The following is a 14,213-nucleotide window of genomic DNA, read 5'->3' on the forward strand; positions in this document are numbered from 1 at the left end:
TTTATGGTTAATTATTTGCTATTGTATATAAAGCTTAAAACCTGAGGTCCAATTAATGGAGTTATAATTAATGGAAATACCTTATTCTCTTCATCAAGTATTGTTCTATAAAACATTCATTAAACCGTTTCTTCTTGTTCTAAATTATGTTATATTTTATTATTGTTACAAAATAGTTTTAGCTCAAATTCCCTTCAATAAATAACAAAACTTCATTTCATTTCTGTGTTAACCCATACTAATGGAAATCCAGTGGCCACATTTCTAAGTTTGCTGTGTGTGAGCCAGGTTTCTAGAAAAGCCATATGTATGCAAATATATTCTATTATTACTCAAACTGCATAATTGTATGCAAATGTAATACTCACATATGTTGCAAATAAACTGGAAATGCTAAAATAGTCATGGGCAATGTGGAACAAGATTTCCGCTATGCATATACAAGTGGCAATAAATATTCCATCGGATAGGCAGCCAGTTGCATAATAAAAATATATTATTAAAATATTTTCCTTTATTCCACTTTCAGACATTTTGGTGGAAAACATATAATCTGTAATTTTGGTGCTGTACATTACCAGCATGTATCTAGACATGCATTTGATTGTTTGAAACAATGAAACCTATCCATACAACCACATTCATGGCTACACATTCATCTTTCTAAGAGTTACTGCAGCGGTAGACATGGCCTTAAGGGGGACCTGTGGCCAACCCCCCAAAACTAAAGATTTTGTTACACATTTTGTTACAGTTTCTTGATATACCCTAGTGTTCTCGAGATATGTGGGTACATAGTTTATCAAATCAATAATTCCTCAGATTGGCATGTACTTAAAGGGAAACTGACAGCTGGTTCACCTGTACTAAACCCAATACACAGGGTTATAGTACGGCTGAACCAGATTAAATGATGTATAACCTACCCAAATCGGTGCTGTCATTCCCGGAGATACAGGGTGTATTAGCCTTTGTTGCTAATATGTAAACATGGTCCTTTGCGCAGTGGAGGCGGGACCCAGCATCCCTGTATCCCTCCTCCCTACTATCAGCTGACAAGGTTGAAGGGTCCATGAAAATTATAGGGTGAGCAGGTTTATAGGAGCAGAGAGGATGTAGGCAGAGATGGTGGGCATGCTGGATCCAGCCTTCATTGCACAAAGGACAACATTTACATATTAGCAACAGAGGCTCATAAACCCTGTATATCCTAAATGGCGTTGTTGATCTGAATAAGTTATACATAATTTTGATACAGTTCACCTGCACTATAATCCTGTGTATTGAGGTTAGTGTGGGTGAACTGGCTGTCAGTTTGCCATTTATAAGTCAGTGAGGTCCATTGGGCGGTGTTTGCCAATGCCATCATTCCCTTATTTTTTTAAACCACAACGCTGGTGTGAACAGGGCCTTAGCTCACTAATTTTAGATTTCTTGACAGTTTTCTTATTTATTTGACCCAAGATACCACTGGTACATTGGGTGGACATAATACAAATTTTTAGTATTAAATGTAATAAGCAGCATGTAGATGCTGAAAATGAAATGGTTCATGCTGGAGCTACAAGAAGGGGCAGTGTTAGGCCAACGGGAAACGCTATATACCTGGCAGTAATCATTATATATAGAATCAAGTGGCCTGTGAGCAAGCTGACCAACCAAAGACATAAGAGCGCCTGTTAACAAGGTCCCTTATCTACATAATAAGTGTATGCTCTCATGTGCCAAATGGGCCTTGGACTTATTTATGCACCAGGGTGCAACTATTACTTCTGCTCCCCCTATTGCTATACTTCTGAAACTATTGAGGTCACTAAAGTAATTACTTCAAAGTATTATGTGGCACAAATAATATGAATTTAGAAGAGTTATATAGCGAGGAAAACCAAATTGCATTCCCTATTTTTTGAGGATTTCCCAGTGGTAACCAGTGGAGGAAGTATCCCAGTGAAATACTGTTTGATTACAAAATAATGTTACATATACATTTCATGTCATGAAAATAATGAGAAAATGAAAAAGAAATCAATATACAGGATAATATGTTGCTATAAACTATCCTAGCTGGACCTTTTACAAACATGTCATTTCAGAGATCGATACAATATGATTATGAAATGTTAAATTTTCCAGTGATAACACTCCAATGAACACAAGGTTAGTATTCCAGAATATACATAGGTTACATGCATATATGTATACACTTAGAGTGGTATAAAGGTATTACTCACTACATATACTATAATACTTCTGCAAATGTTAACAGGTCAGCATAGTGTAAGCATGGGTAAAAGTTAAAGGCCGGTAGCTGTTTGTGAACACCAGCCAAACAGTAGAAAGCAGCATATATATTACTAAAAGTTTGGCTGCAGGTTCCCAATATTATTATGATGTTAATGAATACAGAGGCATGAAAGATTGAGGATGCAAGTGGCATCAAATGGGTTTTCCAATTTAAATCAAAGTAATGACATCCTACTAGGGGTATAACATAGTAAAAGACACTATACTACAGCAAGTCCAGCACTGGCAGGCCATCTTGGTGCCTCTGTTTACTTCTTTGTGTGATGCACCCTACTATACCTTCTATTAGTTGGCTTTCTTTTATGTAAAAAATTTGCTAAAGTGTGTACAAAGTGTCTTAAACACATTGAAAATTTGGTACAAGCAATGCAGGCTGGTTTAAGGCATAACCAGAAGAGTAGAGTGTGTCTGTGCTAAGGAAAAAAAAATTCTCCAGGCTTACTCTTTACCTGGTGCTGAACATATGCGAGTGCTTAAATCCTGGTTTTCATCCTTTATGGCTAATAATTCCACTGTTTACCTAGCTTACACTGTATTCAGTTCACTGAGGATGAGGGGGAGTTCCATAGCTTGCCATTAAATCGCATGTGGGAACTTCCACCCTCACTCATCAGAGCTAACAACTGGCTGCGCTGTGCACTGAGACTCTGTGACATGGCCCAACTCATAGGGCAGGCTGATTGACAAGTCATGAGCATGCTTGTCCTGCTTGTCCTGCCCACACTTCCTGTATTTTGTACCTGGCTGAGACACACAGGCAGGGAAAAGACATTGTTCTGGACAATATACACTTTTTTTTTTTAATAATGTATATTACAAATATACATATAATGTCATTATCTCCATTATATAAAAAAAAAATTTTGCAGACCATTTAGGTCTCCTTTGCCAGTCTCTGAAGTGTCTATGTCTTGCTGTAGTTATCAGATTCTGAATTCTGCTAAGTGACTTAGAGATTCCCCTCTCTGTTGTATTGTAGTGGTGCATACATATATCTATTTTTTATATATATAGGCACAGGGAGCGGATAATTAAAAAAAACAAAAAACAAAAAAAAAACACACACATACTTGCTTTCCTAGCTCCCGCACCACCACTGATATCATGACACCACCTCCCCAAACCCAAAAAGAGAGATACAGCAGGAATCGGAGCTCTGTGAGTGTGCATGTTTTTTTTTTTTTTTAAATCAACCCCTTTCTGTGCATATATGTAAAAAAAAAAACACAAAAGCATTCACTTAGCATTTTGTTTTCCAGCCTCCTTTTGTGATTTTGATTTCATCATCAGTCACACCACTACACCTAGGTGTGAACAAGACCTCCAACGCCAAGACAAGAATACAAATACCTCCGTAGAAATGCCCCTGCCTGATCTATTATCAAATTTTGCCCTAAAACATTTCTTTTATTTTGTTAATGTGCCATTCGTAATGTGTATCCCGCTGATCTGTTTTCATGCCAATAAATTCCAGATAAAAACTTTCACCATGAAATATGCGCTGGATCTCAGCTTCGTTCCTTGTCTCTAATTAAAACATTCAATGACATGAGCAGCTTAAAATGATTAACTCGTCTGCAGTTACAAATCCAAATAGGCGGCACCTGTAAAGAGTTTATTCCTAAAGGTAAAAACAACTGTTTAAGAAGGATCATGCTGGTAAAACAGCTGTTTACACGCTGGAGAGGGAACAAGGTAATATTTCTCAGCAAACACTAGCACCGTGTTGTGTTTTTTTTTATCAGCCCCATCTCATTAAGTGGCAAAAAAGGCTTAAATGCTTTGTTGATAAATTATGATAATTCCTGATTGCGGCAGTTATGGATAGTGCCACTCATTTGCAATGCAGCTCTTTGAATTTGTTTAATTACAATTTGAAACAAGGCATAGAAGATTAATTAACCCACCTGGCTTGCTGGCACGTAGTCCTGGTTTGGCTCTGACATACTCATGTACATGTTATCTCCGTCAAACTGCAAAATAAAATAACAGTAAAACGCTTAGGAATGATAAACACTTTTCAAGATCTAATAGACTAACAAAAAAAAAATTCAAACAACAACAACAAAAAAAAACCTTCTTATATATGAAACAATGTGGTCACATAAAAAAGTCATTTTTCAGGTTGTATTGTCGTACATTGCTGTGACACTCATTCAACTGGCATGTCGGTGATTTGCCGTAATTAGTGCCGTGGTAATTATAGCGAGCAAGTAATAAATGAATGGTTTCCTTTCATCCACAATCTGTTACCAAACAAAATGGATCAGTGTGTGTGTGTACCATGTATAGATATTGCTGCTGGGCCTAATGAACTGCTAAATAAATTGCATAGTTTCTCATGGGAGAAGGCATATAGTAGATTAGTTACAAAATGCATAATGATGTATTCCTCTGTCTTATCTTATTAAAACAATGTATTTCTTAATACTGATTTGTAAATCAAATAAATAGGAGTGTCATGCAAGATTACAGTGAGGGGAGAGAACATTTATTTCGAGCGCCACTCTATTCATCCATGAAACACGTCTTGGCTTAATAAGAACAAAACAGAATGAAGAGTTTGCAGGGTAAGGACCTCTGTGCTATGTCAGTATTTCTGGGCCTGCAGTTGTATGTTGTAGCCTGTTTTACAGTAAACATTTTTTCCTCTGGTTAAGACACCTTTTGTTCGCGATTACATCAAATTTACAGTATATTTTTTTTTCTCTATGTTTTGCGTGACTAGTTTATTGCAATTCCCCCCCCCCCCCCACACAATTTCCATAGTAATATAGTTTATTAGGTTGAAAAAAAAGACAAGAGTCCATCAAGTTTAACCTGAAACCCTACTGTGTTGATCCAGAAGAAGGCATAACAACTACAATGAGGCTGATGCTGATTGCCCCTTAACAGAGGAAAAATTCCTTCCCAACTCCAATATGGCATAAAAATAAATCCCCGGATCAATGTTCTATCCCCATAAAACTAGTATTCATAACCATAATTCATAACATAATATTATATTTTTCCACAAAGACATCCAGGCCCCCCCTTGAACGTGATTAGTAAGTAATTACAACACTATGCAGCAAAAGAGTACCATGTACACACAAAAAAGTGTGCACATTTGCTAGAGAACAAGTCTCCTTACTTTTGTGCTTTACATTTTTGGGGAGATTTATCAAAACCTGTGCAAAGGAAAAGTTGCCCAGTTGCCCATAGCAGCCAATCAGATTGCTTCCTTCATTTTTATCAAAGCCTCTGCAAAATGAAAGAAGCGATCGGATTGGTTGCTATGGGAAACTGGGCAACTTTTCTTTGAACAGGTTTTGATAAATCTACCCCATTGTGCTCCTAAATGCTTAGCCTGTCATATTAGTTCCTAGTTCCCCTACTATACTGTTTTATAGATTAACAGCTCACACTCCTATAACTCCTAATGCTGCAACTGAGCATGTGCGACCAGGAAGCTGAAACTGAACTACAGGTCATAGTCTAGCCAAACAGCTATAATAATCACATTTTTGGAGAGTAAGTGATTATTATGGATTATGTGGAAAACAACTGTCAAGGTTTCATTACTATAAATTGAAGGTTTTTCCTCAGCATTGTACAAATTCAAATTTTAAAAACCAAATAACCCTTTAAATATGTTATTTAACCCCTTAAGGACACAGCCATTTTACACCTTAGGACCCGGCCATTTTTTGCACATCTGACCACTGTCACTTTAAACATTAATAACTCTGGAATGCTTTTAGTTATCATTCTGATTCCGAGAATGTTTTTTCGTGACATATTCTACTTTAACTTAGTGGTAAAATTTTTTGGTAAATTGCATCCTTTCTTGGTGAAAAATCCCAAAATTTGATGAAAAATTTGAAAATTTTGCATTTTTCTAACTTTGAAGCTCTCTGCTTGTAATGAAAATGGATATTCCAAATATTATTTTATTTTATTCACATATAAAATATGTCTACTTTATATTTGCATCATAAAATTGACGAGTTTTTACTTTTGGAAGACATCAGAGGGCTTCAAAGTTCAGCAGCAATTTTCCAATTTTTCACAAAATTTTCTAAATCACAATTTTTCAGGGACCAGTTCAGGTTTGAAGTGGATTTGAAGGGTCTTCATCTTAGAAATACCCCACAAATGACCCCATTATAAAAACTGCACCCCCCAAAATATTCAAAATGACATTCAGTCAGCATTTTAACCCTTTAGGTGTTTCACAGGAATAGCAGCAAAGTGAAGGAGAAAATTCACAATTTCCATTTTTTACACTCACATGTTCTTGTAGACCCAATTTTTGAATTTTTACAAGGGGTAAAAGGACAAAATTTTTACTTGTATTTGTAGCCCAATTTCTCTCGAGTAAGCACATACCTCATATGTCTATGTAAAGTGTTCGGCGGGCGCAGTAGAGGGCTCAGAAGGGAAGGAGCGACAAGGGGATTTTGGAGCGTATGTTTTTCTGAAATGGTTTTTGGGGGGCATGTTGCATTTAGGAAGCCCCTATGGTGCCAGAACAGGAAAAAAAAAACACATGGCATACCATTTTGGAAACTAGACCCCTTGAGGAACATAACAAGGAATAAAGTGAGCCTTAATACCCCACAGGTGTTTCACGACTTTTGCATATGTAAAAAAATTAAAAAAAAATTTCAATAAAATGTGTGCTTCCCCCCAAATTTCACATTTTTGCAAGGGTTAATAGCAGAAAATAGCCCCCAAAATTTGTAACCCCATCTCTTCTGAGTATGGAGGTACCCCATAAGTTGACATGAAGTGCACTATGGGCGAACTACAATGCTCAGAAGAGAAGGAGTCATATTTGGCTTTTTGAGAGCAAATTTTGCTCGGGGGCATGTCGCATTTAGGAAGCCCCTATGGTGCCAGGACAGCAAAAAATACCCACATGCCATACCATTTTGGAAACTAGACCCCTTGAGGAACATAACAAGGAATAAAGAGAGCCTTAATACCCCACAGGGGTTTCACGACTTTTGCATACGTAAAAAAAAAAAAAAATTCACTAAAATGTGTGTTTCCCCCCCCCAAATTTCACATTTTTGCAAGGGTTAATAGCAGAAAATACCCCCCAAAATTTGTAACCCCATCTCTTTCGAGTATGGAGGTACCCCATAAGTTGACTTGAAGCGCACTACGGGTGAACTACAATGCTCAGAAGGGAAGGAGTCATATTTGGTTTTTTGAGAGCAAATTTTGCTCTGGGGGCTTGTCGCATTTAGGAAGCCCCAATGGTGCCAGAACAGCAAAATAACCCCCACATGGCATACCATTTTGGAAACTAGACCCCTTGAGGAATGTAACAAGGGGTACAGTGAGCATTTACCCCCCACTGGTGTCTGTCAGATCTTTGGAACAGTGGGCTGTACAAAATTTTTTATTTGCGCAGCCCACTGTTCCAAAGATCTGTCAGACACCAGTGGGGTGTAAATTCTCACTGCACCCCTCATTACATTCTGTGAGGGGTTTAGTTTCCGAAATGGGGTCACATGTGGGGTTTTTATTTTTTTTGCGTTTGTCAAAACCGCTGTAACAATCAGCCACCCCTGTGCAAATCACCTCAAATGTACATGGTGCACTCTCCCTTCTGAGCCTTGTTGTGCGCCCCCAGAGCACTTTGCGCCCACATATGGGGTAACTCCGTAGTCGGGAGAAGTTGCATTACAAATTTTGGGGGGCTTTTTTTCCCTTTTACCTCTTGTCAAAATGAAAAGTATAGGGCAACACCAGCATGTTTGTGTAAAAAAATTATTTTTTTACACTAACATGCTGGTGTAGACCCCAATTTCACCTTTTCATAAGGGGTGAAAGGAGAAAAAGCCCCCCAAAATTTGTAAGGCAATTTCTCCCGAGTACGGCGATACCCCATATGTGACCCTAAACTGTTGCCTTGAAATACGACAGGGCTCCGAAGTGAGAGCGCCATGCGCATTTGAGGCCTGAATTAGGGATTTGCATTGGGGTGGACATAGGGGTATTCTACGCCAGTGATTCCCAAACAGGGTGCCTCCAGCTGTTGCAAAACTCCCAGCATGCCTGGACAGTCAACGGCTGTCCGGCAATACTGGGAGTTGTTGTTTTGCAACAGCTGGAGGCTCCATTTTGAAAACAGTGGCGTACCAGACGTTTTTCATTTTTATTGGGGAGGGGAGGGGGGCTGTGTAGGGGTATGTGTATATAGTGTTTTTTACTTTTTATTTTATTTTGTGTTAGTGTAGTTTAGTGTTTTTAGGGTACAGTCACATGGGCAGGGGGGGTTACAGCGATTTTCCCGCTGCGAGTTTGAGCTGCCGCGCAAAATTTGCTGCATCGCAAACTTGCAGCCTGATACTCACTATAAGCCCCCTGCCCATGTGAATGTACCCTGTACATTCACAAGGGGGGGACCTCCAGCTGTTGCAAAACTACAACTCCCAGCATGCATAGTCTATCAGTGCTTGCTGGTAGTTATAGTTTTGCAACAGCTGGAGGCACACAGGTTGGGAAACACTGAGTTAGGAAACAGACAATGTTTCCCAACCAGTGTGCCTCCTGTTGTTGCAAAACCACAACTCCCAAACATTCTCAGGCATGCTGGGAGTAGTAGTTCGGCAACATCTTTAGAGCCAGATGTTGCCGAACTACAACTCCCAGCATGCTTGGAGTTGTAGTTTGCAACATCTGGAGGACTACAGTTTGCAGACCACTAATACAGTGGTTCCCAATCTGTGCCCTTCCAGATGTTGCAAAACTACAACTCCCAGTATGCCAAAACTGTCCAGGCATGCTGGGAGTTGTAGTTCTGCAACATCTGAAGGGCCAGATGTTACAGAACTACAACTCCCAGCATGCCTGGACAGTAAGGGCATGCTGAGAATGTGTAGTATTGCAACATCTGAAAGGGCACAGTGGTCTCCAAACTGTGGACCTCCAGATGTTGCAAAACTGCAACTCCCAGCATGCCCAGACGCCAAGGGCTGTCTGGGCATGCTGGGAGTTGTAGTATATAGGGTCCCAATACAGCAATGCATGTCGCTTTACGGCGACGTGCATTGCTGTAAAGGGCCCGACCGCGGCTGAAGATCTACTCACCTGTCTCCGCCGCCGCCATCTTCCTCGCCGGGATCCGGGTCTTCAGGGACGAGGTAAGTACCGGGGCCGGTCCCCAGCACTCCCCCGTCCCCCGCCGCATCCTCCGGTCTTCCTCCCTTCCTCTCCGGACTTCAAGGGGCCGGGCAGGATGGGAGGAAGTAACCGCCCCCCTCCTGCGATTGGTCGGTTAACTAACCGACAGATCGCAGGGAATAGGAGGAGGTGGCAGGTTTGCCACCTCGCTCCTAGTCTTCAGCATGGTCCTGGCTGTCTGTGACAGCCGGGATCATGCGAAATTACCGGGCGGTTGGGTCCCAGAGACCCGATCAGCCCGGTATCGCCGCAGATCGCAAGGGCGATTTCCCTTGCGATTTGCGGCGATCGCCGACATGGGGGGCATACATGGCCCCCCTCGGCGTTTGCCCTGGATCCCTGCTGAAGGATTTCAGCAGGGATCCGCTTCCCATCTCCGCCGGGTGAGCGGCGGAGACCAGGAAAAGACATGACGTATGCATACATCATGGGTCCTTAAGACCCAGGGTGTGATGACGTATGCATACGTCATGGGTCCTGAAGAGGTTAAGTGCAATGATAGTTTGTCAAAATCAGAATTTTTTTCAAAAAGGTTTTTCTGGTCCCAGTCAAACATTTTGCAACCATGTAAAAATTATAATAATGGAATAAAATGGATAGGGATAAGGTTTTAAAGTTAGAGTCCTATTAGATGGCTCGATGTGTGCAGTAAAGAGCGCCAATCTAGTTCTTTATCTACCCTTTATTACCAGTAGCGTTGCTAGAGAGTGACTGCATCGGGTGGCACCCTCATTTGCCTGCCTGGCACTAAATATCTGCACTCCAACTATCTCGCAACAACCCATCCACCCTCCTCAGAAATTAAAAATATTAAGAACATACTATGCCGCACCAAGAATACCTGTACTCTGGAGGCTCTTTTGTTTAATTTTGAACCGCAGTTTGTAATGTTGGTGAGTGGAGTCTTACATCAGGAAGGAAGACAGTGCAGCACCAACAGGCACATAAACAATAGTGAGGCCACAAAAAAAAAAAAAAAACGGCTCGGTACGGTACCCACCCCAAAATGTGGATGAAGCTGTATTGCTATGGAGGTTTCTTTTTTTTAAGGAAACATTTTAATGCCACATATGGGTTATTTACGTAGTCTGTAAAAATTCTTATACAATAATTTTGTGCCTTATTCTATTTTAACACAATATTAATTTTAAAATTTAGTGGGTACGCCAGCATCTACTTGTCCTAAAATTAACAAGGTGTGAAGTGTGTATTTTCAACCTTAAAGTTAATAGAGATATCAGTTACATAATTTTTTTTTTCTAATTAACATTAATGTAGTAACTTTGTTTCATGATGCAGAACAAGAACAGTTGTTAAAAAGGATGTTAATGTCCTTTTCTGCAGACGTATGCAGGTTGGACCTGGAATACATATGCGACTATTAAATGGAGATGTATCTTTTTTTTTTTTTTATAAATAGCGACTATCGCATTTGATAAATACATGACCACTGCAAAGTAAAAAAATACTACTTGACCAGAGTTCAGAAATGTGCTTAGGAATAAGGAAAAATTTAAAAAATTGCAGAAAAGTCACACGTGCACAAGTATGTGCGACTTTTGTACGCAAAATTTTTTATCTACTACGGAGCTTGATAATTCTCTTTCTGAATTGTTTATGTCTTCCTATGCCTCCATAATTTGTCTGTCCCACATCCCCTACCATGCTGTGTTTTTTTTAACCTGCGAATAGGATGCCCTCATTCATCTCATTCAAGGGCTGATCTCTGACCCTATTATACAGGGAAATATCAGCCTATACAGACAATAATTGCCCTGTGTAATAGAGCCCTTAGGTTAGACCATACACATTTAATACCTGATTCTACTATATTATTGGCTGAGTGTGCATTTTTATTTAGATGGCAACAGCTTTGGGAATCCTCCATGACCAATTCCTTCAGATTATTAGCTGATCCTTCTGAAATGGGCAAGGTCAGGTGACTTTTATGTAATGTTTATGGCCAGATTAAGGCCTCATGTACATGACAGAGCTAAATACAGAAAGCCCTAGCCTTTGATATACAGTGACACCCTTAAAGTGTCCCTGTCATTTCAGAAGACTTTTGACATGTCGCAGACACATGTCAAAAGTACTGGTCAGTCTGAGACCAATCCTGAGACCCCCACTAAGTGGTAGAATTAGCAGAGAGAAGCACACAGCAGTGAACTCCACACCCAGCTTACAGTGTTCTCTACTTCACATGGCGATCCCATAAATTTATAATGGGGCCACAGGATGGAGATCGCTGGGAACAAAGTGAATTGCGCTGCCTACTTACTCACCTGATTGGTGGGGTCTCAGCACTGAAACCCTAACCGATCAAAACTTTTGACATGTAGCTGTGACATGCCAAAAGTTTTTGAAATGACTGGGAAACTTTAAAGCGGTACCCCGTTAGTTTATAGTGTAAGATGTAGTGCCGGAGGTTCGTGATGTCACGGCCACGCCATCGCATGACGTCACGGCCCTGCCACCCCACCCCAATGCAAGTCTATGGGAGGCTGCGTGATGGCCGTCATGCACCCTTCCATAGACTTGCATTGAGGGGTCGTGATGGTGACGTCATGAGCCTCCACCCCACATTGCCAGTCATCCGGCATGGAGCGAAGTTGGCTCCGTGCACCGGATGTCTGGGGTGCCACAGCCGAGATTGCGGAGGTCCCCAGGGGATAAGATGTCTAGGGGTGGAGTACCCCTTTATGGGCTAATGCATACTACAAATATTTTCTTGTGGTTTCTGTATAAAAATAAAGGTACAGCACAATGTAGACCAGTAGATCTCTTTCACAATCCACTTTTTATAATACATTTTTTCATTTTAAGCCTATTATTCCTGCTTTATTTTCTCCCAGGAAAATGTTTGTTTGGCTCTGTGAGATCATTCAGTAAGTCAGTCCCATATGAACAGCCATATTAAACATATGATGTTATGTTAATTGTCTAATTGATTATTTTGTTGCCTGAGGTCAATATGTTTGCTGTGACCCCTTGTATTGAAATTTTTGAAAAAGAGGCATGCCATCAAATAAAATGCCATACAGATGGTTGTAGCCTTGAACATAAGAGGAAAGTACAAACACACACTTTCTCACAACTCCTTGTCATCTCCATCCTTAATCAAACTTTCTTCATAAAGCAATGGGGCTTAGTGGTCTCAATTGCATCCCCAGTGGATATCTGTCAAGTTTCTTCTCAGCCTTTGTTCACCAAAACAAATCACAGATTTGCTAGAGAAGTGACAAACATGAAATGAAACTCTTTAACCTTCAATGTGCTTAGTCACTATTGTAACAGAAAGCCTGGGAAAACGTACAGGGCTTTTGTGTTTTTCCATGCACACAACTAAAAAATTGAAAAACTGATGCATGAAGTGGTGACATCTTTAAAGAAAATGTTCTGCCTGAGGTACAGCTATCATACCAGCAGTAATGATATCACTTATTTTAATGTGTCCATCTGCTTAAGTATTATTTGCCGCCACACCTGCCAGAAGCCATCAGCAGAAATCTTTATTTTTTTATTTTTTATCAATAGAAGATTAAGAAATTCCCAATGGTTTTCTGTACAATTGTGAGTAAAAAAGACAAAGCGTGCATTTATTTGAACAATAAGCAGCTTTGCTTCATTCTAGCAAGTGGAATGAAACTGATTTAATTGTGGGATTAATTCGCTAGCGCTGCTAATGATTTGATCATTTCAACAAAGAGAAAAGTTGGTGCTACATTTATTTCTGCAATATTTACATCTGTTTGGCTGCTACAGCTAGAAGTGGATTCTGCATCAATTGTGCATCAGGGAGAAATTAAATCACAATATATAAATTCCATTAATCTGACAACAAATCCTCTTTTGTAAAGATCTCCATTGTATATGTAACTCTATGCTGGAAAAAAATACTGGATGATCAGACTGTCTGGGTCATCAGTCTACAATAAAAGGGGATCCTGTCTGCATTGCAGCAACTTCACTTAATGGGGTACTCCACTGGAAAAAAAATGTTTTAAATCAACTGATGTCAGAAAGTTAAACAGATTTGTAAGTTACTTCTATTAAAAAATCTTAATCCTTCTAGTACTTATAAGCTTTTGTATGCTTTTGAATTTTCTTTCTGTCTGACCACAGTGCTCTCTGCTGACACCTCTGTCCATTTCAGGAACTGTGCAGAGAAAAAGAGGTTTGATATGGGGATATGCTCCCACTCTGGACAGTTCCTAAAATGGACAGAGGTGTCATCAAAGAGCACTGTGGTCAGACAGAAAAGAAATTGAAAAAGAAAAGAACTTCCTGTGATGCATACAGAAGCTTATAAGTACTAAAATGATTAAGATTTTTTTAATAAAAATAATTTACAAATCTGTTTACCTTTCTGGCACCAGTTGATTTAAAAGAAACATGTTTTCCAGTGGAGTGCCCTTTTAAATGGGGACCTTGTAATACCCGATTGGTCCTGCGGTGGCACTACAGGATATTTGAATACCTTTAATCAGGCTTTCTTGTAGATTGAGGCCATGTTCATACAATGGGGAGATTTATCAAATCCTGTGTTGAGGAAGAGTGGTGCAGTTTCCCATGGCAACCAATCAGATTGCTTCTTTCATTTTTAAAGAGGCCTGTGAAAAATGAAAGAAGCTATCTGATTGGTTGCCATGGGCAACTGCACCACTCTTCCTGTACACAGGTTTTGATAAATCTCCCCCAATGTATTTTTGCCCATATTTAAAAAAACA

At 39.9% G+C, this 14,213-nt stretch overlaps 1 protein-coding gene across 3 annotated transcripts in view; it reads right to left on the reverse strand.

Moving 5' to 3' along the window:
- Positions 1 to 14,213, reverse strand: part of TOX (thymocyte selection associated high mobility group box) — a 313,124-nt gene that overhangs the window by 153,908 nt on the left and 145,003 nt on the right. For all 3 annotated transcript variants that reach the window (XM_056522012.1, XM_056522010.1, XM_056522011.1), the window contains one exon: positions 4,212 to 4,277. In XM_056522012.1, coding sequence (XP_056377987.1) covers positions 4,212 to 4,277 — 66 coding nt within the window. The remainder of the gene's footprint in view (positions 1 to 4,211; positions 4,278 to 14,213) is intronic.

The sequence above is a fragment of the Hyla sarda genome, chromosome 5 (genome assembly GCF_029499605.1).
Source record: "Hyla sarda isolate aHylSar1 chromosome 5, aHylSar1.hap1, whole genome shotgun sequence".
In the NCBI taxonomy this organism is placed as follows: Eukaryota; Metazoa; Chordata; class Amphibia; order Anura; family Hylidae; genus Hyla; species Hyla sarda.